At 38.3% G+C, this 24,330-nt stretch overlaps 2 protein-coding genes across 2 annotated transcripts in view; both read right to left on the bottom strand.

The window, feature by feature from the left end:
* Window positions 1-14,367, bottom strand: part of LOC117345237 (trifunctional purine biosynthetic protein adenosine-3-like) — a gene marked incomplete in the record, with an annotated part of 18,422 nt that extends 4,055 nt beyond the window's left edge. The window contains 14 exon segments of the mRNA XM_033908263.1: window positions 460-708; window positions 1,691-1,889; window positions 2,299-2,518; window positions 2,887-3,103; window positions 3,386-3,554; window positions 4,454-4,539; window positions 6,994-7,081; window positions 7,745-7,870; window positions 8,224-8,292; window positions 8,809-8,920; window positions 11,665-11,812; window positions 12,393-12,515; window positions 13,276-13,444; window positions 14,129-14,367. Of these exon segments, the coding sequence (XP_033764154.1) occupies window positions 460-708; window positions 1,691-1,889; window positions 2,299-2,518; window positions 2,887-3,103; window positions 3,386-3,554; window positions 4,454-4,539; window positions 6,994-7,081; window positions 7,745-7,870; window positions 8,224-8,292; window positions 8,809-8,920; window positions 11,665-11,812; window positions 12,393-12,515; window positions 13,276-13,417 (1,948 nt within the window).
* A 2,558-nt stretch (window positions 14,368-16,925) lies between these two features.
* On the bottom strand, window positions 16,926-23,941 carry LOC117345236. The gene is made up of 8 exons (XM_033908262.1): window positions 23,102-23,941; window positions 21,805-22,096; window positions 21,415-21,579; window positions 20,807-20,992; window positions 20,479-20,631; window positions 19,762-19,867; window positions 18,740-18,861; window positions 16,926-17,453 (listed from the first exon to the last, which is right to left on the bottom strand). Exons 1-8 carry the CDS (start codon window positions 23,677-23,679, stop codon window positions 17,157-17,159), a joined length of 1,899 nt encoding a protein of 632 aa, XP_033764153.1. The 5' UTR covers window positions 23,680-23,941; the 3' UTR covers window positions 16,926-17,156.
* Window positions 23,942-24,330: the final 389 nt, after the last annotated feature.

Raw genomic sequence — 24,330 nt, 5'->3', positions numbered from 1 at the left:
AAACCTCAAGGTATGAACTAATGCAAACTAGAACTAGAAGATTTTATAGGGGACAATTGTTTTGACCTATCAGAAAATGCCATTTAAGTAACCATTGTGGTGGTTAGATGGCACTGTGGTAACACACTTGCCTTTCACCTAGACAGCTGGGGTTCACTTCCCCAATCAGATATGAAAAGGTATGGAGTCGTCTGCCCAACCAAGTGGGTTTTCTCTGGGTACTGATCCAGTTTTCCCCCACAGAGAGACCCCTCACCTTTAACCCAGGCCAACAAGAGTGATTAATATAAGTTGGTAGAGATTGTCTCGTAATTATTGTAAATGAATAAAGTTTAATAATCATTTTACCAATCTGGGGGAAAATGAGATTCAGAAGTTCTGTAGGCATACAATGCTGGTTTGGTGCTATCCAGGGTAGAATCTATCATTACTGTTATATAAAAACAAGTACCACTGTACCTATGGTTATCCCAGATCCAAACGGGGATGGCATGTCAAGACTGATTCCAACTTTCTCTATCACCTTCCGTACCAGACTGAAACCGTTGCTATGGATACCACTAGATTTCAGACCAATCAGGACATCTCCTGTTGATATTTCATTTAGTCGTGGTAGGATGTTTGTTCGTTCGACAGCACCAACTGCAAAACCAGCCACATCATACTCTCCGCCTGGATACATCCCAGGCATCTCGGCAGTTTCTCCTCCTAGAGAAACAATCTGAGAAAATTACAAACTGTATACTCAAACATGTTAACATTTATCTTATGGCATCGAAGTGACACTGGTCTAGACATGGCCGAAAATCCTGTCTGAGAGAACATATACTATTCACGTCAAATGTGACTAAATCTGCAGGTGCTATTTAGGCAAATTTAGCTCAGTTGGACATGAGAATATCTATAGTGATTGGATTAGACAGGGTGTCAGAATGCTCAGGATTCAATTTAAGGTTTTTTTCTCACGGTTTTGGGATGCAGCCATTTGGTATCATTTGGGAAGAAAATTATTGAATTGAGAAAAAATGTTCAGGAGTAAACTGCAAATTTTTGGATTTGACTTAAATAAAGAATCATTTTAATTGGAAATAGGGCCCATCAACGACCCCAAAAAGCCCTGAAATTAGACAGATAACACTGTCCATACAGGTGAAACACTTTCTTAGTGAGAGAGGGTGTCAGTATACTTGAGGGTCTAATAAGACAAGATGCCAGAATATTAAGGGGTCAGATTAGACAAGATGTCTTAATACTCAGGAGTCAGGAGGCATATAGTCAGAAGACTCAGCGTTCAGATCATACAGCGGACACATTACCTACAGTTAAAAATGAGAAGGTGTCAGAGTACTAGGTGATCAAATTAGACAATATATTTGAATATACTTATCATTTATATTAGGTCCTATTGATGTGAGGTGTATAAATTCTTTCTAAGAATGAACTCAGGGTTCAGATAAGAAAAGTTGCACTATACATAAGGAAAACACACTTTGATGAGAAAGTATGTAAGAATATTTTGGGTTCACATTAGTCAGTTTGAGTTTTGTTATATTTTCTACACAGGTACACACACATATGAGAGAACAGCCAGCTTCCACACAGGTATACATACCTATGAGAGAACAGCCAGCTTCCACACAGGTATACATACCTATGAGAGAACAGCCAGCTTCCACACAGGTATACATACCTATGAGAGAACAGCCAGCTTCCACACAGCCCTTTGTAATCCCAGCTATCACATCCTTAGCCAAGTTTACATCCAGTCTCCCTGTGGCAAAGTAGTCAAGGAAAAACAGTGGTTCCGCCCCCTGTGCCAGTATGTCATTGACGCACATAGCAACCAAGTCAATCCCTATAGTACTGTGACAGCCGGTATCCTTGGCAACCTATAAATAAAGATATCAAATGTCACATAGCAACCAAGTCAATCCCTATAGTACTGGAACAGCCGGTATCCTTGGCAACCTATAAATAAAGATTTTAAATGTCACATAGCAACAAAGTCATTCCCTATAGTACTGTGACAGACAGTATCCTTGGCAACCAGAAATAAAGATATCAAATGTCACATAGCAACCAATTCAATCCCTATTAATATCATTAGTACTGTGACAGCCAGTTAATAATCCTTGGCAACCTATAAATAAATTGTCAGTGACCTTGAATCCCCAATGAACTTGAATTGTTAATGCCCTTGAATAGTTTGTGATCTTGAATTGTTTATGACCTTGAAATGCCAATTACCTTAAACTGTCTGTTACCTTGAATTGTCACTGACCTTGACATACAACTGACCTTCAGTTTTGTACCAACACCGTCAGTACCAGCCACCAGGATTGGGTCTGTGTATCCAGCCTCCTTTATATCAAACAGTGCTCCAAACCCTCCAAGTTTTACGGTAGAGCCAGCCCGACTGGTCATGGATGCAAGAGGCTTGATGGCCTCCACCAGACTATTTCCTGCAGTAATGTTTACACCTGAATCCCGATAGGTCATTCCAGGCTCTTCGGGGCAACTATTGATACCACAGGTAATAAGACAAATTCAAATTTTTGAATAATATCAATGCATATATTACATACTATAACATTAAATTCACTGCACATCTCGTTTATTTGCAATTTTAAGTCCAGCAACAATGAGTTCATGATTTGCTAAAAACAAACAATTTAAATGGACATTGGCAAATTTCATTTAATTAATCAGAGATACCAGACACAAAATGCCTAGCATTCTTCATATCAGGTATTACATACATTTTAACAAATTCCACAAACTTGTCTAAATCTGAAAAGTTTAAATTTGATATCTCTACCATCCAAAATTCTGTTTTAACTTCCATCAACCTCTGAATAAATTAGATAGTTAAAAAATCACACTGACCTAGCGTACACCTTGAACCCTATGTCCCTCCTGTAGTAAGCCCCATCAAATTTCACCAGGGCAGCTCCTCGGGTTGCCAGGTTACAAGCTGTACGGAAGTTGTGACTGGTTGCCATGACAGCTAGGACTCTGCCACCATTGGTCAGAACCGTGTCCTCATCTCCAGCAGTTCCTGCATGGAACACGGTCAGTCCATGTGATTCTGCTCGGTCTAAACCTGTGTGCATGTGAATATTTATATTTTACAACTGTTATTTTCAATAAACAGTATTTCAATAATTACTGCAATTATGTCACAAATATTTATTTACATTATTTGGACACATATTTGAAAGTAAATAATTATGTTTTTCAATACATATTGAAATATTGATAATGCTCAATTATTGTAATATATTTATAAAAAAACTACTTACATATACATTTAATAAATTAACAGAGAAACATCTCTATAAGTAATGACTGTTCTTTAACTATAGCAGTATTACCCACAATATACCTGTGATGGTCATCCCTTTCTTATAGGACCCTGGGTATCCTCCACTGGCCAGTACTATTCCAGTCACACAGCTCTGATGGTCAAACACTGGACAATGGTCACTCAAGCTGCCATTTGTGCAAGCAAGACAGGTGTCGAAAAGGTCGGAGGTCATCAGCAACAGAATAGCCTAGAAAATAGACAACAGACAATAAACTTTTTTTTTTAAATGCTCTTCTCAAAATATTAATCATTTTCTAAAGAAATTACCAAAATAAAAAATAGTTCATACTTAAACTTTGTCATACATGTACAGTCGAATCTGTATTAAGCGACCACTCAAGGGAAGTTGAAAAACGGTCTCTTAATGGAGAGTGGTCTCTTAATAGAGATGGTATCTTAAATTTAATAAATGTTCATAAGCTTTTTATTCGCTTTATAAATTGGCAATAATGATTTATAATATATATGAAAAATGAACCACCTCATTGAATAAAACAAAACATTTTTTTTTTTTTTTTTTGTGTATTTTGTTTTTAATAATTATTACTGTGCTAATTTTTCATCACTGTATGTATTTTGTGAAATTCTTTCAGCATCGCAAAATACATCGATTTAACATGAGAAATATATTTCATTGGTTAATGAGATTACTTTCAAATTATTTATATATATTTTTTTTAATTCCTGAAATCTTGGTCCTGAAAATCGTCAGAATTTCAGATGGTCACTTCGCCTCATCTCCCGTCCTTTTGCACGAAAAGTAAAACTACTTGGGTGTTATTAAGGCGAAAATGGTAATGTAAGGCATTTTGGAGACTTCTGGTCGCTTACTGGAGAGTTATTTTTATCACGGGAACGAAAAATTGTGGTCGCTGGTCGCGTAAACAGAGGGTCGCTTAATAGAGTTAAAATATAGAGCGAAAACGCTCAGGAGGAATTGAAATGGTCGCTTAGAACAGAGGGTCGCTAAATAGAGATGGTCGTTTGGACAGATTCGACTGTACTTGTAAATAGTTTCACTTTGTCATTAATTTATCTCTTCTCTATATAACATTCAATATTTTGTTTAAATAAATATTTGCTGACCTGTGCCTCAGGATCCCCAAACCTACAGTTGAACTCCAGGACTTTTGGACCATCTGCTGTCAACATTATTCCAGCATATAGTACACCTGCTCAAAAGAAGTGCAGCATTATATTGTTGCGATTTTATTTAACATTTGTCATTTTTTAGAGTTTTTTTTCAGTTTTGAAATCTTTTTATTCATCCTTTTGCATATTATGAGTACATAAATTACATAGAAAAAGCAACAATTACAGATACAGAATTACAGCAACACAATATCGTTTGTTGTTTTTTTTGTGAGGAGCATCAAAGGTGTCAGTGATAAGGCATATAACATTTTAGAACAATGATTAATGGCTAATAAATATACAGTATTGACTAACTGACATTTACTAACACAACTTTTTCTCTCCTCATGCCATTGCCAAATATGTTAACACATCTGATAGGGAGATGGGAGACACCATACCATATGTCCTTTCCATAGTACTGCTCCAGGAGGATATTTATTAGGGTAAGTCATAGTGCTAACCAATGGCTATCAAATTCATTCCCTACTTTTAATCAAGGTCTATAATATTTGTGTTGGCCTTCAGGATTATTACAGGACAAATATACATTCAACCAAACATACATCAAACATTTATATGGAGTTACTTCCCTTATGGGTGTTTTATTTGATGCAAAACTAAAATTCAGTGCACAAGTCGCATCCAGTGTCAAGAAAGCTAATCGCATGCTAGGCATCATCAAAAGATCATTTGAAAATTTGGATAAATTCATGTTAACAACCCTGTTTAAATCTCTCGTAAGACCCTGACTTGAATATGCTGTTACAGTCTGGAGCCCACAGTTAAAAAAAGACATTGTAGCAATTGAGAATGTCCAAAGGAGAGCTACTAAACTGGTCAGGAATATATCTCATCTCTCTTATCCAGAAAGACTCCGCCACCTCGGGCTCCCATCACTCCAGTACAGGCGGAAAAGATATGACATGATTCAGGTATTCAGAATCCTTAATGGATGTGACTTCAGAGGATATATTACAAATAACTGGAGAAGGCAGGACAAGAGGACATAATAAGAAACTGGCAAAACCACACATAAGGCTAAGCATCAGAAAAAAATCATTCCCAGCCAGAGTTGTTGATGACTGGAACAGTTTACCATCGTCAGTTGTCAATTCACCATCAATCAACTCATTTAAAAGCAGTCTCAACAAGCACTGGACTAACAAGGAGATCAAGTTCCACCCATCCTGCTACGTGTACTAGTTAAACAATGACCGGCCAAATATTCTGTATAACACCTACTACTTATACAGTTTATACATGTATATAAAGATTGTGACCCTAGATACAGATGGTGTGTTAATAGTCTAAATATGAAACTCCAATTCGTCTTTTATGAATGATATTTGATGACTGTATTGAGGAAATTTGAACTACCATATTTTAAATGAGGAATATACTATACTTGATACATGATTGAACATGCGTACTGTAAATAGAATGATAAAAACAGGTGGTCAAGAAGCGGACACGCTTATATGAAGACCGATGACTGCTATTGCTATTGCTATTATTTTATCAAATAACTGCAAGGTGTTCACTCTTTTTAATTTCATTTTCTGTAATGATTCTCATTCCTTATTTGATATTTTTCCACACCTGCATACTTCCTTTATCCTTCTTTGAGTAATACTTTTTAGGACATTTGTTTATTTTCTCATTTCATACCACATACCTCTGGGTCCCGCTCCTTAAATTCCATTCCTACCTTTATAAGGTGTACCCCACTCCCTCATTCCATCTCTACCTTTATAAGGTGTACCCCACTCCCTCATTCCCATCCCTACCTTTATAAGGTGTACCCCACTCCCTCATTCCATCCCTACCTTTATAAGGTGTACCCCACTCCCTCATTCCATCCCTACCTTTATAAGGTGTACCCCACTCCCTCATTCCATCCCTACCTTTATAAGGTGTACCCCACTCCCTCATTCCATCCTCACCTTTATAAGGTGTACCCCACTCCCTCATTCCATCCCTACCTTTATAAGGTGTACCCCACTCCCTCATTCCATCTCTACCTTTATAAGGTGTACCCCACTCCCTCATTCCATCCCCTACCTTTATAAGGTGTACCCCACTCCCTCATTCCATCCCTACCTTTATAAGGTGTACCCCACTCCCTCATTCCATCCTACCTTTATAAGGTGTACCCCACTCCCTCATTCCATCCCTACCTTTATAAGGTGTACCCCACTCCCTCATTCCATCCCTACCTTTATAAGGTGTACCCCACTCCCTCATTCCATCTCTACCTTTATAAGGTATACCCCACTCCCTCATTCCATCCCTACCTTTATAAGGTGTACCCCACTCCTTCATTCCATCCCTACCTTTATAAGGTGTACCCCACTCCTTCATTCCATCCCTACCTTTATAAGGTGTACCCAACTCCCTCATTCCATCCCTACCTTTATAAGGTGTACCCTACTCCCTCATTCCATCCCTACCTTTATTAGGTGTACCACACTCCCTCATTCCATCCCTACCTTTATAAGGTGTACCACGCTCCCTCATTCCATTTACAGCTTTCTGCAGTATGTCTGTCTGTATCTTGTCCAAGTCTGCCTTGGAGACCTTTATAATGTCAAACATTCATCTGAATTAATTTAACCATCTATATAATGCTCTAACCATTGATAGAAATTTCTAGAATTCATTACGTTTTTGAAGAACAAGAGCTCATTGTCTTTATAGAAATCCCGGCAAACAAAAATAGAATATCACAATAGGAGGCCAGCTGGCACTAAATGTAACAGCATAGACTTAATAAGGAAAAATATCTAACGAACCATTAACAATATGGATGACTGCAGACTCGCAGTATTGCAGTGAAATGGTCTGTCAGTGGGTGACTGAATCACTATTTACCTATATACACTGCCCTCCAAAAGTTCTGTTGCATTTTGAGAATTTCCATTGTAACAAAACATATGCACTGTTGAAAAATGAACATGAACATTTGAAATCATGAACAAAAACATCCTAAGAAGTTATGATTCGAACAAATTGTAATTAAGACTTTGGGATTAACTTCACTGTATTTTACGTAATAATTGTAACAGGACTTTTGGAGGACAGTGTATATATATAGTGGCAGGGTATCCCATTTTATAGGGCAGTTTTTAGACTGTGTCAGCTTTTTTCCTGAAATGTTTTGGCATTACACATTAAAAGTGATTCCCCTGTGGGGCTGTCTACTGTAAAACGTGTTGGTAAGTGTTTGTGATGGTAGTTTACCTTGGGGTAGGGACACACCACTCCCATGCCGCCGGTGTTTGGGCCGGTGTCTCCTTCATTCAGCGCTTTGTGATCCTGAGCTGGCGGCATCATCACAACTGTAGAGCCATCAGTGAATGCTAAACACTGGAAGTTTTAAGATTTTGATCTTAATTTTAAGATTTTAATCTTAATAACTAGTTATAGAGGAAGACTGAACATGTCATGATATAATTAAAACATAAATGTCAACTATACAAATAATAATTGTATCTGAAAAATATGGAATATTTCAATATAACATATTCCTTGCATTAGCAATATCGTGTGATTTTTCTATTAATAAATAAAATTTAAATTATCTGATGTGAAATTGACGATTTAACAATTTAAAAAAAATCTATTGTTTATGTTATCGAGGTACATTAATATGCAAATGAACAATAGTACAGGAGACACATTTCTATGAATTGACTTCTTGCATGAATGTTTCGACATACCGACACCTCCTCACCCTCCAATACTTCCTCCACCAGTACACTTTCTCCCGCCACACCAAACTTCTTCTCCTGTTCAATAGCCATGAAAATTCATCTTAAACAGATCTGAACCTCTATGATTAACACACAGTTCAGTAAAATACACAATTCTAATTCACTAAGATGTATTAGGGCATTTGATTGGTAATTTAACTTCATTTTCTGCTTGCTAACTGTTAATGACCCTGAAACATATAATGATGTAATGAACAATAGTCTGATCCAAAAAGTTGACAAATCATACTGTCACCAGGTATACTGTGCAAAAAAAGCCAGATTTCTCAAAATGCACATATTAAATAAACAAATGAATGTTGTTTTTTACTTACAATAAATGAATTTGAATGTTACCAGATCAATATAACTATCACTACAATGATTTTTAAAAGAATTACCTGCCTGAAAAAGTAATTTCATGTATCATCCTTCTTTTGATAAGCCAAAATTTCAGGATATTTCTACCAAACTGAACCTAAATCTCCAGTTGGTCATAACCAGGCATTCTGGAGGATCTGATAATTGTCTCTGTTGTATAAAATATATTACCTGTAACATTTCCCGGACAGCCTGACAAGCCATTTCCTTTGACTCTGCCACCACTACCCCTTTCCCAGCAGCCAGACCACTGGCTTTCACCACTAGGGCAGGATATGTTGACCTTAAACACAAATTAGGATGTTTTACCATACTTATCCTGCAATAATCCCAAGACACAATCTCCGACACAAAATAGAGGGGTTAGCTTAATTATTATACAAATCAGTAAAATTGTGCATGTTGACATTTCTTCTGCAATAGAATGGGTGAGCTTATTACTATAGGTATGGCCTTATAGGTTTGTCAGACAAATATGATAATGTATGTCACTGCTAGGCAGATTTGTTTTTATAAACTGGATATAACAAACCAAATTTTTATTTCATAACTTGATCCATGAAATGAAACAATAGTCCTCATCTAAAATCTTCAATTGATACTTTTCTTAGACTAGTACATGTACGTATATGCAATTGTAATTATGCAGTTGTCTGCTACATGTACATGTATGGGTGACAACCTGTCTAAGGTGTATGACAACCTATCTGGTGGCTATTTGTGACAACCTCTTTGATCGGACAACCGGTTTGCTATGTATAACAACCTGACTGATATTTGACAACCTGTCTGTAATATGTGATAACCTGACTGTTATATTTGACAACCTGTCTGTGATATGTGACAACCTGTCTGTAATATGTGACAACCTGTCTGTGATATGTGACAACCTGTCTGTAATATGTGACAACCTGTCTGTGATATGTGACAACCTGTCTGTGATATGCAACAACCTGACTATAATGTGTGACACTGACAACATGTCTGTGGTGTGACAACCTGTCTGTACATGTGGCATGACAACCTGTCTGTGAAATGTGACAGCCTGAATGTGATATGTGACAACCTGTCTGTGATATGTGACAACCTGTCTATATGTGACAACCTGTCTGTGATATGTGACAACTTGTCTGTGATATGTGACAACCTGTCTGTGATATGTGACAACCTGTCTGTGATATGTGACAACCTGTCTATGATATGTGACAACCTGCCTGTGATAGGTGACAACCTGTCTGTGATATGTGACAACCTGTCTGTAATATGTGACAACGTGTCTATGATGTGTGACAACCTGTCTGTGATATGTGACAACCTGTCTGTGATATGTGACAACCTCTATGTGATATGTGACAACCTGTCTATGATATGTGACAACCTGTCTGTGATATGTGACAACTTGTCTGTGATATGTGACAACCTGTCTGTGATATGTGACAACCTATCTGTGATATGTGACAACTTGTCTGTGATGTGTGACAACCTGTCTGTGATATGTGACAACCTGTTTGTGATATGTGACATCCCGTCTGTGGTATGTGACAACCCATATGTGATATGTGACAACCTGTCTGTGATATGTGACAACCTGTCTGTAATATGTGACAACCTGTCTGTGATATGTGACAACTTGTCTGTGATATGTGACAACCTGTCTGTGATATGTGACAACCTGTCTGTACATGTGGCATGACAACATGTCTGTGATATGTGACAACCTGTCTGTGATATGTGACAACCTCTCTGTGATATGTGACAACCTGTCTATGATATGTGACAACATGTCTGTAATATGCAACAACCTGTCTATGATATGTGACAACCTGTCTGTGATATGTCACAACCCATCTGCAGTATGTGACAACCCATCTGTGATATGTGACAACCTGTCTGTGATATGTGACAACCTGTCTGTAATATGTGACAACATGTCTGTGATATGTGACAACCTGTCTGTGATGTGTGACAACCTGTCTGTATATGTGACAACCTGTCTGTGATATGTGACAACCTGACTATAATATGTGACAGTGACAACATGTCTGTGGTGTGACAACCTGTCTGTGATATGTGACAACCTCTCTGTGATATGTGACAACCTGTCTATAATGTGTGACAACCTGTCTGTGATATGTGATAACCTCTCTGTGATATGTGACAACCTGTCTATGATATGTGACAACCTGTCTGTAATATGTGACAACCTGTCTATGATATGTGACAACATGTCTGTAATATGCGACAACCTGTCTATGATATGTGACAACCTGTCTGTGATATGTCACAACCCATCTGCGGTATGTGACAACCCATCTGTGATATGTGACAACCTGTCTGTGATATGTGACAACCTGTCTGTAATATGTGACAACATGTCTGTGATATGTGACAACCTGTCTGTGATGTGTGACAACCTGTCTGTATATGTGACAACCTGTTTGTGATATGTGACAACCTGACTATAATGTGTGACACTGACAACATGTCTGTGGTGTGACAACCTGTCTGTGATATGTGACAACCTCTCTGTGATATGTGACAACCTTTCTATGATATGTGACAACATGTCTGTGATATGTGACAACCTGTCTTAATATGTGACAACCTGTCTGTAATATGTGACAACATGTCTGTGATATGTGACAACCTGTCTGTATATGTGACAACCTGTCTGTAATATGTGACAACCTGTCTGTGATATGTGACAACCTGTCTGTGATATGTGACGTAACTGTGATATGTGACAATCTGACTGTAATGGGTGACAACATGTCTGTGATATGTGACAACCTGTCTGTGATATGTGACAATCTGTTTGTGATAGGCGACAACCTCTCTGTGGTATGTGACACCACCTGACTGTTATATGCGACAACCTGTCTGCGATATGTGACAACCTGTCTGTGATATGTGACAACCTGTCTGTGATATGTGACAACCTGTCTGTGATATGTGACAACCTGTCTGTGATATGCGACAACCTGTCTGTGACATGTGACATCTCGTTTAAGGTGAAGCATGACTTACTGATTGATGTGTTTACAAGCCAACTCCACCTCTGTAAAGCTCTGGTTCCGAGCTGTGGGGATACCATTCTGACACATAAACTGTTTAGAGAAATTCTTGCTGGCTTCTATCTGAGATGCTGCTGCACTTGGTCCAAAACATGGAATACCTGATCAGACAAATTAATGAATATCCAAATAGATATACAAAGGACAAAATATCTCAAAAGGACCAACACATGTATTACATAACTCCCAACAATACATGTATTACATAACTCCCAACAACACATGTATTACATAACTCCCAACAACACATGTAATACATAACTCCCAACAACACATGTATTACATAACTCCCAAGGAACAGGTAAGGTCATTAGTAGGGCCAATCAATTGTCAGTATACTATATATTTACTTTAACAAGTCAACATTGAAACTTGAGTTCATGATAAATATTATGCAGTTGATAATGTGTTTGTTCCTGTGCTTTCAACCAACCCACACCCAAAAAAACTGTTTATCTCAAAGGAGTAGGTAGGGTAAGGGCCATATTTTGCCCCCAAAAGAAACATTAATGTCCTGTATATATTTGAAGATAAATGTATACTGATCAATAAAATATAACATTTAGAGTGTTCTGTTGCCATGGTAAAAATGTAGGGGGCGCCATTTTAAGCAATGCAAAATTGGCTAATTTCATAACACCCCCAACCATATCGTCCCAAAATATCATTTCTTATCAATACCTGCTTCAATAAGGTAGTCACTGATACCATTAGCCAGTGGATCCTCTGGGCCGACCACCACCAAGCCAACCGATTCATCCTTGCAGTACTTAACAATAGCACCAAAATCTTTGACATCAAGTGCTGTAAGATAATTATATAGATAAATATATACATACAATGTGTTACCATTAGTCCATTACATTAAAATTATCACAGCTGATCAGAAAACATCACAGAGATAAAAAATATCAACCTTGAAATTAATAATTGAAATACAGTGTAGCCTGACCTTGACATTAGATTCTAAATGTGGCCATGCCCTTAAGATGAAATTATATATCCCAGTGCATGTCTAGAGCTTTGGGCAATGATTGGCCTTGAACTTTATAAAAGCCAAAAGAGTACAGCCTTGGCCTGAAGCTCTTCAAGGCCAGAACTTTGAAATGAAGACCATGTAATGATGATGACCTTGACATTTACAGGAAGGTCTTGGTCAATACCTTAACAATGACATGTCTGGGGGTTTAATTATGACCTTTTCAATGAAGGTCATACTTATGACCTTAACCCTCCTTATTGTGAACTTTTGAATGAGGGTCACAATTATGACCTTGACCCTCCTAAATGTGAACCTCTGAATGAAGGTCATGATTATCACCCTGACCCTCCTAATTGTTAACTTTTGAACGAGGGTCATGATTATGACCTTGACCCTTAAAATTATGAACTTTCTAATGAGGGTCATGACCATAACCCTGACCCTCCAAGGAACTTTGCCCTGGTTAAAAGTTTGCCATGAAGGGGTTAAAGAAAACACTATTTAATTTACAAGAAGATCTAAGAAGTCATTTCAGTAAAATGTATTTTTGTGATGACCTGTGATGACCTGTGATGTTCTTACCTGTGTTATCTATTTTCCCATTCTTTGATGTTCCAGCATTTCCTGGACTGACAAAGACCTGCCTCACACTAGGTGACTGAGCAAGTTTCCATGCCAACGCATGTTCCCGACCACCACTTCCAATGACAAGAATGGTTTCCATGGCTACACAAGTTCAGTTTCTCCTTACCTGCAGTGTCCAAAGTAAATCACTCCACTTAATTATTAGACTTAGCATACAGTGGGCTGGATATCATAACCCTATATATAACTACTTTGTCTCCCATCTCTTTCTGAAGTTTGCTTTGATTAAATCAGTGAATTAACATCTAGAATGAGGTGAAGTCTTGTAAGAAGTGTTTTTTTTAGTTGTAAAAAAAAATAATAATAAAAAAAGACAATTTCATTTCTCACAAAGTTACATATTGGCCTAATGAATTTATGATGGTATGCTTTTTCAACTTCCTGACGTCACTGGTATTATGACGTCTTGAACAACAAACAAAACTTAAGTTCAATATGTTGACACATTTAACATCTATAAATAGATATATCCTGTAATATTTCACATCAGTTTGAAAAATATTTTCCAAGACTCGTGGATACACAATCTAACATAAACACATTGACTCGGTTTATAAATTCAATCGAAATGGATAAGGCCTAAATCATGAAAGATTCACAAAATAACATTTTACAACGATGAGTAGGAGGCCTGCCATGTGCTTCACGGACGGTGTCACTTATGACTGGATATCTGCCGCTAAAAATAGAACTTTATTACATCTTGCAGAGTCTGACCAAGTGAGACTACTTCAAAACCATATTTATATACTTTAACACAATACGTATCTGACTGTTGTCACACACCTACCTGACGTAGCTCCACGTGCGAGAGTGTGTGTTGACTGCGCAGCCAGACGTGAAGCCGAAGTGTACCCGATAACCTCCAACCAGTAAACAACAGTGTCGGATGTCAGAAATGTTGAAATAAATTCGACGGCGTCAATATTTGATTAAATACCCAAAATGACGATTTGTTGCTTTGGGAGGAGGAAGGGGATGGTGTTCAAAGTTCAAATTACATTTTGTTTCAGACTTTTATTTTTTTTTTTTTTATTTTTAATTGAATCCACCAAAGATCTATCTATAGGCTGTTTTTCCATGGATGTGTTGAAGTGTTAAAAATGTAATCAAATAAAATATGTGAATTCAACTACACCTATAAATAACAATTAAAAACGTACCAATACAATACATGTACATAGTCCTATATAACTACACACATGACACCTAACTGTAGTATGTGGTGGGTTAATAATTTATAATCTGTTTTAAGTGGTCTAAACATGATAGTACCGAAATACAAACGATACAGAAAATCGACAAAACGAGGACCAAACATATTTCATGCACGTAAAAAAAAACCCGACCAGGTGTTCAAGGAGGGCAAGCGCGTCTTTTACGGGTTTATACCCACACCCTCACAACTAGAGCCAGGGTAGTGACCATATAAGCTAATTCGAAACGTCATATCGCACAGCATCTTCGGATACCCACGGTTGATTTAGTGTAGCCATGGAGTAGACTATTTTTTTCCTTATGATATCATGATGTCAATCATAAAAATTTCCCATTGTCTTAATTTTTTTGTTTTGTTTTTATTTTTCTAACCTGCTAAAAACCCCGGTTTGTTAGTCTTTTCGTCATAGGTCGACATCAGTCACGGAAATCGTGATAATGGGAATAAGTCTTTGAATGTCAAATCAACTGAGGCATGGGACGCTTAGAAAGTTTAACTGGGAAGCCTATAGTCGCCACTATCAAGAAATGGACAATCTTACAGGTTAGTTATGACTCTCTCTACTTTCTACGTGGTAGGTAAAGATCGAGATAAGCGACTTGTATTGAAGAGTGGCTCTACCGGGTATACATCCAATCGACACGGTCAATATCAAGATTTTGTATCATTATGTGTAATTGAAGGAAAAGTTGGGTTCTTTCATTAGGCGATAGAGGTCCATCTGCATGTTTGAAAAGATAGAAGCTTTTGTAACGGAACTGGACTAGGGTGAACGCCAGAGGCCATGCAACTCAAATAGTTAGAGTCTAAAAGTTCAGAGGTCATGAGTTCGAGTCCCGATGTGGTTGTTGCATTTTCTTCTCCTGTTACATTCTGCGCCCAATTAAATCATATAGGGCACGTCTGTGTCGGGATCGAAGACTTTGTTGAAGTAGAGAGGAGTAGCGGGCTGAGCTGAACGCCGGTGGCCAGTACATGTAGTTCAAATGATTAGAGCGTCCGTCTAGAGCTCGGGGGTCACGGGATCGAGTCCCGGTCTCGTCGTCGCGTCTCCCTCTCCTGTTACACTCACACAACAACAAATCGAAAGCGTCCAATATTTGGCGTTTGATCAAATGCATTCAATAATGAACTCAACAGAGAACTTACAAGATGGTTTTTTTCATAGATAGTTAGTGACCTTGTCATTGACCTTTGCACCTTGAAACACGACCTTGTTCCATGTAATCTCATACATGGCCAATGTATGAAGTTTGATCAAAATCCGTTAAAAATAATGAAGTCGTCTAGTGGAGCACTGAAAACGGTAAACGAACCGAAGCTAGTATACCCCCTCCCAGACAGTCCCGAGGGATATTAAGAATTAAAGATTCAGATTTACTGAAACCTTTTTGTAAGTAATACTAACTGTCCCATGTTATATCATGTCAAGTTCTGTACCCGAACGAAATATTGTACACAGCGTGAGCGTACATGTACTAACATGTGAAAGCGTCCATGTACTAACATGTGAAAGCGCCCATGTACTAACATGTGAAAGCGTCCATGTACTAACATGTGAAAGCGTCCATGTCCTAACATGTGAAAGCGTCCATGTCCTAACATGTGAAAGCGTCCATGTACAAGCGTATATTTACTAACTGTAAGAATGGTACCTGCTGCCCCCATTGCATGATCGTAAGAGGCGACTAAATTTGGGATCTTATCTTTTCTCTTTCTGAACAGCTTTCTTCTTCCTAATGTCTCCCTTGATAATGCCTCACTTTTGGCCTTTAGTTGAGCGTTCGGCCCTGTGAGGAAGGCTTTGAGTTATGTCCCCTAGCCGAGATATACCAGAGTCTTTAAAAATGGTAGTTGCTGCTCCTGCTTAGCGCTCAGCATATTAGGAGTGGGACGACTGGTTCGCCCGTTGTCAGTATAATGTGACCGGGTGGGGTGTGCTGCTGGGTGTCTTCGGCAGTATGCTTCAGTGAGGTAGCACAATAAATCGGCAAAAGTTCCGGCCTATCACAAGGAGACTTAACACGAACATACCGCAGCCTCCCAAAACACACATACACACTCCCCACACGCATGCATGTCGCACGCACGGGAGGCCGTCCTTAAATGACCTTAGCTGTTAATAGGAGGTTAAACAAAATAAACCAAACCAAACCAACTAACTGTTATCATAATACACTGAAATAGAACTACAGTGTATCTGAATTTTATGTATTACCACAAAATTGTTATGGTTGTGTTTTGTATAAGTAACAGTAGATTTAGAACAAGTTTGCGCATTGTGAATTGTACAAATATTTTAGTTATTAGATAGGAGTTGTCGTTCTTCGTGTGTAGGGCATTGAGTGAAAGCACGTGCTAAGCCATGTTACAACTTCGACTTATGATGCCTGATTTTTTATTGTGTCTTGTCATTTTAACAAGTGACAATAAGGACGTACAGCATCCTTATATGACCACATCATTACTTTTATTGTATTTTATTTTCGCAAATAAACCAGGCTGGTTCACCTAAATGCATTCCATTTGTAAAGAAGAACATTTTTCTCTGTTCTGATTTAATAACAAAACCAACAGGCGAGTCCCTAATACATCTTTATCACTGTTTGATGTTGGTATATTTAGATAGCGCCAATAGAGTGGCAGCGTAAGTATATGAGTCCGACGACCAGAACGGGAAAAATCCGTGAGGTTGTGTGGGATCGTTATATCCGGGGAAGCCCATGGGTGTCATTTTCCCGAAATGTGGAACTTTCAACATATCGTTGTATTTATCAGTTGAAACGTATCCAGACATTCCTATGAGGAACTCGACGCCATGAGGGAATACTGATGGGTCTATAGCAGTTCCATTCATGAATTCAATTCTGTTGGCAGGGTACCAAAACGGCATACTCTGTAATATACAACAAAACTATTCTACTCATTTATATAAACACAGGGGAAAATGACACTGTTATTTCCAGATTTAAATAAATAAATAAATAAATAAATAAATAAAAAGGGACGAGACCGGGAATGGCAACAACACTTTTTTCTATAACATTCTCTTGAAATCATAAAAATCAATCTTACGTAGACATTACTGTCCTGATATTCTGTGGACATTACTAAAAAAAAAAGTATATCGTCATGATATTCCGTGGACATTATCGTCATCATATTCTGTGGACATTATATCGTCATCATATTCTGTGGACATTATATCGTCATCATATTCTGCGGACATTATATCGTCATCATATTCTGTGGATATTATCGTCATCATATTCTGTGGACATTATATCTTCATCATCTTTGAGAACCAAAGGTGTATAAAGTTGTGTGCTTGAACACTTTGATGTTTCAGATGTTGTTACGATGTTTATACAGAAAACCCTGTCAATAACGACAAATTCTAAATACTTAAACTTGTCTATAAAGACCACATGCAGCAAAAATGTTCGAGCAATATACGAAATACCAATATCCAAGTATGAAAGACACTAAGAAGCTTGCTCTGAAAGTCGTCTGCCTGTAAAGGATTGCTTGTGGACACACTTTTTCCTAAATGAAACTGGGTATGAATTCTATGGAAGAGTGAGATGGATCAATGATTTTTATATCTTTCAGAGTATGTTCAACTTCTTCCAGGTGGCACATTCACATACTTTATCCGTGCACAATCTACCCCATTCACCATCCCCATGTCTTCATTCTACCAAGTTACCAGAAACCTGTCTATAAAGGTCAGTTCTATGACAACATTGATCTAACAGACACATGTTTCGGTTACTAATTTTATGTGAGGTATTGTATAGGAACCTTCACATGAAGGTCATTTATACCCTGTCCTCGTGAGTTTGACTCTATAATTCTAAGATCATCAGTCTATCAATGTCACTTTTATCTATCCCATTGATTGGCCTTAATAGACAGGTTTGACTGACTACTCAGTATATAAATCTATATAAAGATAATCTGCCTTTCAATTTGACTTTTATCTGCCTCGTGAGTGACCTTTATAGACAGGTTTGACTGACTATGTAAATCTATATAAAGATCATCTGTCTTTCAATGTCACTTTTATCTGCCCCGTGAGTGGCCTTAATAGACAGGTTTGACTGCAACTGAATTTTCAGGTTTAAAACTGTTATATCGCCCTCCTTTCTGTACAGTAACCACGTGCAATGTACGACTGACCCTTAAACTCTTGCCAGAGCCGGAGAAGAACGTGTTCCAGGGTTTGTATGTGGAGCCGGTGGAGAAATCCGTTAGCCATGCCACTGCTCTCCGGATAGTGTCGTTAAATTGAGGTGTCACACCTACAAATTGTAACCAAAGTAGTACATATACAAATATAGATGTATTATTGTTTAACCATTGGGGATCACACCTTCAAAACAACTTATATACAGTTACTTTAATATTTAATATGGTGGCTATGGTGTGACAATTTGTTTTTTCGTATCGAAATTATTAATCCCATTTTTCGTCCCAATAGCGGAAAATGAAAAGTAAGAGATCCCAGAGAGATCTTGGCGCCCAACATCGCATGACCTTTATTAAATCTCTACAAGACTGTTTTTTCTCTAGTTTCCCTTCTTCCTCTTGATCTTTTGAAAACAAGAAGAAGCTGTATAATATTATGAAGTCTGAAAGATCCATCAAGATCTCTTTGAGGAATAAAGATACAATCTCAAACTCATACCAGAGCAACCTACTTATGAAATTCGGGAAATATCTATGAAATACTTTTTGAGAATTAGCGAAAAACAAACTTCAAATGTCAAAATTGAAAATGATTGCCTGTCAACACGCCATTTAACCGCACCAACACGACATGCTATGTCCGCTAATTGGCTTGTTCAAAATGTCATAATGGCGTCTTGTCTTGGTTTGAAAACGCGACAAGACGACATTTTAACTGTTAAATTTCGAGATGTCACGGTTTGAGAACGCGCCAAAGCGACAAGACGCCGTCACGACAACACGAGATGGTCGTTATCAATCATAATAGAAATAAAACTAAGCAAGCATGATGGTTTTAGTTTGGTTTATGAAGTATATATATGCGAAAGACTTTGGTAATATCATAAATTATATCAAATGGAATGATACTTATATATTTAATATATGTTAAGTTATAGTAAGAACGATATGTATAGGATATCACGAAAAGACATGTAGCGAAGCAGTGTACTCGGTCCGTTAAGAATAGTTACTTGGCAACCACTCCAGTTGGTAAGACGTCTGGTTGTACACGGTCCATATATCCAGCAAAGTGTTTACCGCCATTGCAGTGGTGAATATTCTGTCCTCTGCACGGACCTGGGGAAACACAAGGTCAAAGGGAAACACAGACGTTAATAGGGGACACTGATAAGCCAATGTTAACACAACTGATGCGTCAGGTCAAGGTTAACACATTAAGCCTGCAAGGTAAAGGTTAACACAGGCAGTCGGCAAGGTCAAGGTTAACACAGGTAGTCTGCAAGGTCAAGGTTAACACAGGTAGTCGGCAAGGTCAAGGTTAACACAGGCAGTCGGCAGTTAACACACATGTTGTACAATGTCGAGGTTAGCACAGAAGCTGCGCTAGGTAAGGTTAACACAAATATTGCGCTATGCTAACGTTAACTTAGGCAGTCTTCAAGGTCAGAGTTAACACAGATAATACATTGGACTGTACATCATGTCAAGGTTAACATGAATCACACGCTAGGTCATGATAAAAGGTCAAGGGTTACACACATGATAATACAAAAAGTCAAGATTTATACCGATATACAAAATGTACGCAAGATAAACGGTTACAAACAATATATAAAGGAAATTATGTTTTAAAATGTCAGTGTTGACAAATTGATCGTTTCCTACATGATTATTGAAGTTACGCACGTCAACAGTAAATAAAAAAGTATGAAACCAAACACACGTACCACAGACGAGTTGTCAGAGTTGGTATCCCCGTCCCCAAGGAAATTGTCCCAGTATATGCGACCTTCAAAATCATCCTTAGCAGTCTTCATGAGTGTCGGAGTTACCGCCCATTGCAGAGCATTTGTAAACATGATTTTGACCTCATTCATCACCTAAAATGGAGAGTTTCTTCCGATTTTATCATATACTGTATCTCTAATTATGTCGATATTTGCTTTGAATTAAAAATATTTCATAGAAAAAAATGTGGAAAAAAATGTGGAAAACATAGCATTGCCAAAGCTTGTCTGGAAACACGTACCTTTTGCGCATGTTTGTGTCACTCACCGGAAACGGAAGTGAATCCGTCTGGTTGTTGTTAAAAAGGTATCTTTGCATTAGCGACAGAGTTCGAGCCACGAACCAGTAGCATTCGTGTGCTGACGGATAATACGTAAGTGCAAGGTCAGGCCTCGAGGAGAAGTTGAAAGTCAGCTCGTGGGCAATAAGTGACGAGGTGTTCAGGTATATTCTCTATAGAATATAAAAGTATAGTAATAATGGCGAGGTGTTCAGGTTAATTCACTGTTGATTATAAAACACAGCGACAAAGCACTTATTCGGAAGATTGTACAATGTAAATCGTCATAAAGATGGAGTCGGTAACAGAATTCCTACCCATAAAAATACGTCTACTCCGCCTGTAATCTGACTCGGCCAAAACGATCATGTGACATTGCGTATAGCGTACTACTGAGTGACGATTTCCCAAAAATAAGGTTATAATATATTAACTAATGATTAGTATTATATATATATCTTTTTAATCAATAAACCTTTCAAACAAGCATTCCATCAAAAAAATCTCTGTCTTATGAACGCGGAAACTCATTTTTAATCAATGACACAATTTAATCCTGTCAATAATGATACATAGACGGGAAAAAAACACAAACCTGTAGGTCGGCGTCAAATTCCAGGTCGTCAATAATATTGGACAGAAGCCCGGACGTGAGACCATAAATAGTGTTAGCGGCGACTGTGACGTCAACGTTGTTGACGGCAAAAGGCATAGCCACGCCCTTTTTGTCATTCTCCGTAGCCTCGCGTGTGTTCTGGGCCTGGGGACAAAAGTCTTGAAATGGTTACTAGAGAAAAAAAGTTAAATTATTACAATCTATCGTACAACACAACACTTCAGTGCAGTTACAAAGTAAACAGAGGCAAATTTAAACCGAAATTTCAGGGATATGCTTTCCTCATTGAATCTGCGACCTAATATAACATTATCAAATTTGGACTCTATATCCTCTTTAAAATCTCGGTACTCTTACTACAATACCCACCCAAGTGGTGACCAATGCGAGGTCCTCGTAGTGATGGTCGTCAAGGAAAGATCTCATATATAAATAACTTCTTGTGTCAATTGTGTTTATATCCCGGTTAGATGAGGACGGTCGATAGGCATATTTCCGGAGCGCGTGCAGTGCTGACGAAATATTGGAGTTTTGTATCTGCCATTGCTTCCATGAATGTGGATATTGTTCCTGCGCATGTCTGAGCAAGGCTCCCAATCCAAGGTTTACAAATGTATCGTCGAAGTCGGGAGGGATATGGAAAGCGCGAGCAAACATTTCCCTGAAATTGATGAATGTAACTCATCATACTCAATTGTAAATCTGTTACCGGTTTAAACAGTCATGCTAATAAGTTAATAACCAGCCAAATCTTAGTTTGAACGTTTGATAAATGGATGATTTTACATTTGTAGATGTGCAAAGCATCATGGGAAAATGTCTTCCTAAATTAACGTTAATTAATACGAGCGATAGAATGCATCTGTACTACTGCAGTCTTTATAACATTTATCAGCAACAGAAATGTGTAGAACCACGACACTCGTCACTATTTGACAAGACATGCCTTGTTTAAACAAATACCACATTATATATAGCAAGACAGTCAAATACTCCAATTGGTATGACGTCATTATACGCCATGTTGAACTACGTATCGTCAACGCTTTACACATCGACCCAGCCATTTACAGTGATCATGGTTTTCAGAAAGCTCTTCTGGTAAATGACCTTGATCACTTTATCGCAATGTGATGCATTACAACCCGTACAGATGGATGACCTTAACATCAGATCATACGAATCCTATTTCCTTTTGACCGCGTCATTATTACGTCATGATTTAAGTTATTTATGTTGCATATGGATAACGCTCAGAAACCACAAAATACACAACGTATATTAAAACAAACAAATTTGCTCAGGGTATAGAATTCAAAAGATGCCCAATCTCAGTTTGAATCAGATTCCAGCTAACGTCCATATTAACCCATGCCTGATAGAGCAATGACTGCATGCGGCGTCATCATAACTCTTCGACTACTACTGACGCATCTACTAAATTGACTAGTATTGACTTTCGGTCATTTCCTGTCATATTACATCCCTGGTAAAATTTCCCAGGGCGATACCCCCAAGCTTGATTTAGGTCTGAATTAAAGGGTGAAACAATGCATTGAAGATTTTGTATTTTGTAGTCCAGATTATTGAACACCATCAAATCAACCAGTAGACGTCAACAACCAATACTTCACCCATAATCCCTTTTCTTTCGATGCCAACTTACTTTTCCATGAGAAGATGTTCCACAACCTGCTCCATATCCTTCAACCCGAAAATCTTCATCAAGTCCTCAAGAAGTTTAACAGGGGCGTTGTCCGCGAGCTGGAACAGCTGCAGTAAGTTAGAGGGAGTACTCTGGAATGTCCGTGTCGTTACGTTGAAAACCTGAGGCCAGAAGGTCATGACGGAGTTGGTGAAATTGTAGTTCCGGTTGTGAAATTTACCGATGGCGTCCACGGCGGAATCGATCATTCCAGGGATGGTCATGGGGCCTTTACCGTACAATGTTGTCTCTATCAGACATGATGTAATCCAGGCCGTGGCAAACATGTTATTATCATAAACCGAGAACGCTTCCCGGATCAGCGCCATTTCCGGCTCCCCATGGAAGTTTAGTTTGACCTCGGAGCCATACAGTCCCTTTACATGGCTCCAAGAAAAAGGCGGGTGGCCCGTGCTGTCCCGGGTGTTCTGATCAAAGAATATCCGGTCAGACAGTTTTGTTATGACAGAATTTATACTTCCGTGAACGACAGTGGGAGCCACAAACAAGGCAGCGCACACCACGATGAGGACCGACATGTTGTCTGTTTTCGCTGCTAACTTGTGAAAGGTCAGAGGTCACGAGTTAGAGATAAGCATTCACGTTACGAAACAGTGGCATTGGCGATGTTTAACAGATAATCGTTATAGAAATAAGTAGCCTGAACGAATTCTAAATATAGAATTATACACTATGATACAACTGTGACGTCAGATACTAACTATATAGTATGTATACACATACATAATCTATAAGGCTATTACACGTGTGATATGACCAGATATTTCGTTCCCTTGCAGTGTGAATGCTAGGGTTTCAGAGTCACCAGGAGCTACGATATCTTTATTACATAGTGTATGCCTTTGCATGTCGTTCGGAACGATTGAGATATATGACATTTATATACTCCTATCAGTTTCTACAACGTTGTAGGTCTAGCTGGTGTGTCAAAACCCCTGACTTGCTAAATTGTTGACACACCAGTAAATCATCCTGTTTGGTTTGGTTATTGTCGCTATGTTGACTATATATATACATTGAATCTGCAAAGAGCCATCGGTGATCATCTATCGTCGTCACGATAATAAAAACAACATTTCGGCGTGAAACGAAACCGAAAGTACAAATGTACCACTCAAAATAGATACATCTTTACAAAGGGGAGAAAACATGAACGAAAGATAGATTAA

The sequence above is a fragment of the Pecten maximus genome, chromosome 16 (assembly GCF_902652985.1).
Source record: "Pecten maximus chromosome 16, xPecMax1.1, whole genome shotgun sequence".
Classification (NCBI taxonomy): domain Eukaryota; kingdom Metazoa; phylum Mollusca; class Bivalvia; order Pectinida; family Pectinidae; genus Pecten; species Pecten maximus.
Note: the sequence above shows the minus strand (reverse complement) of the source record. Positions and strands in the feature narration are given on the sequence as shown.

Bases quoted from the DNA above. Each gene is read 5' to 3' on its own strand.
- LOC117345236 (XM_033908262.1), bottom strand. From the start codon at position 23,679: ATGTCGGTCCTCATCGTGGTGTGCGCTGCCTTGTTTGTGGCTCCCACT. The intron at 20,632-20,806 runs GTGAGTGACACA...TCTCCATTTTAG, and splicing joins CGGATTCACTTCCGTTTCCG to GTGATGAATGAGGTCAAAAT. The intron at 19,868-20,478 runs GTACGTGTGTTT...GTGTTTCCCCAG, and splicing joins ACTCTGACAACTCGTCTGTG to GTCCGTGCAGAGGACAGAAT.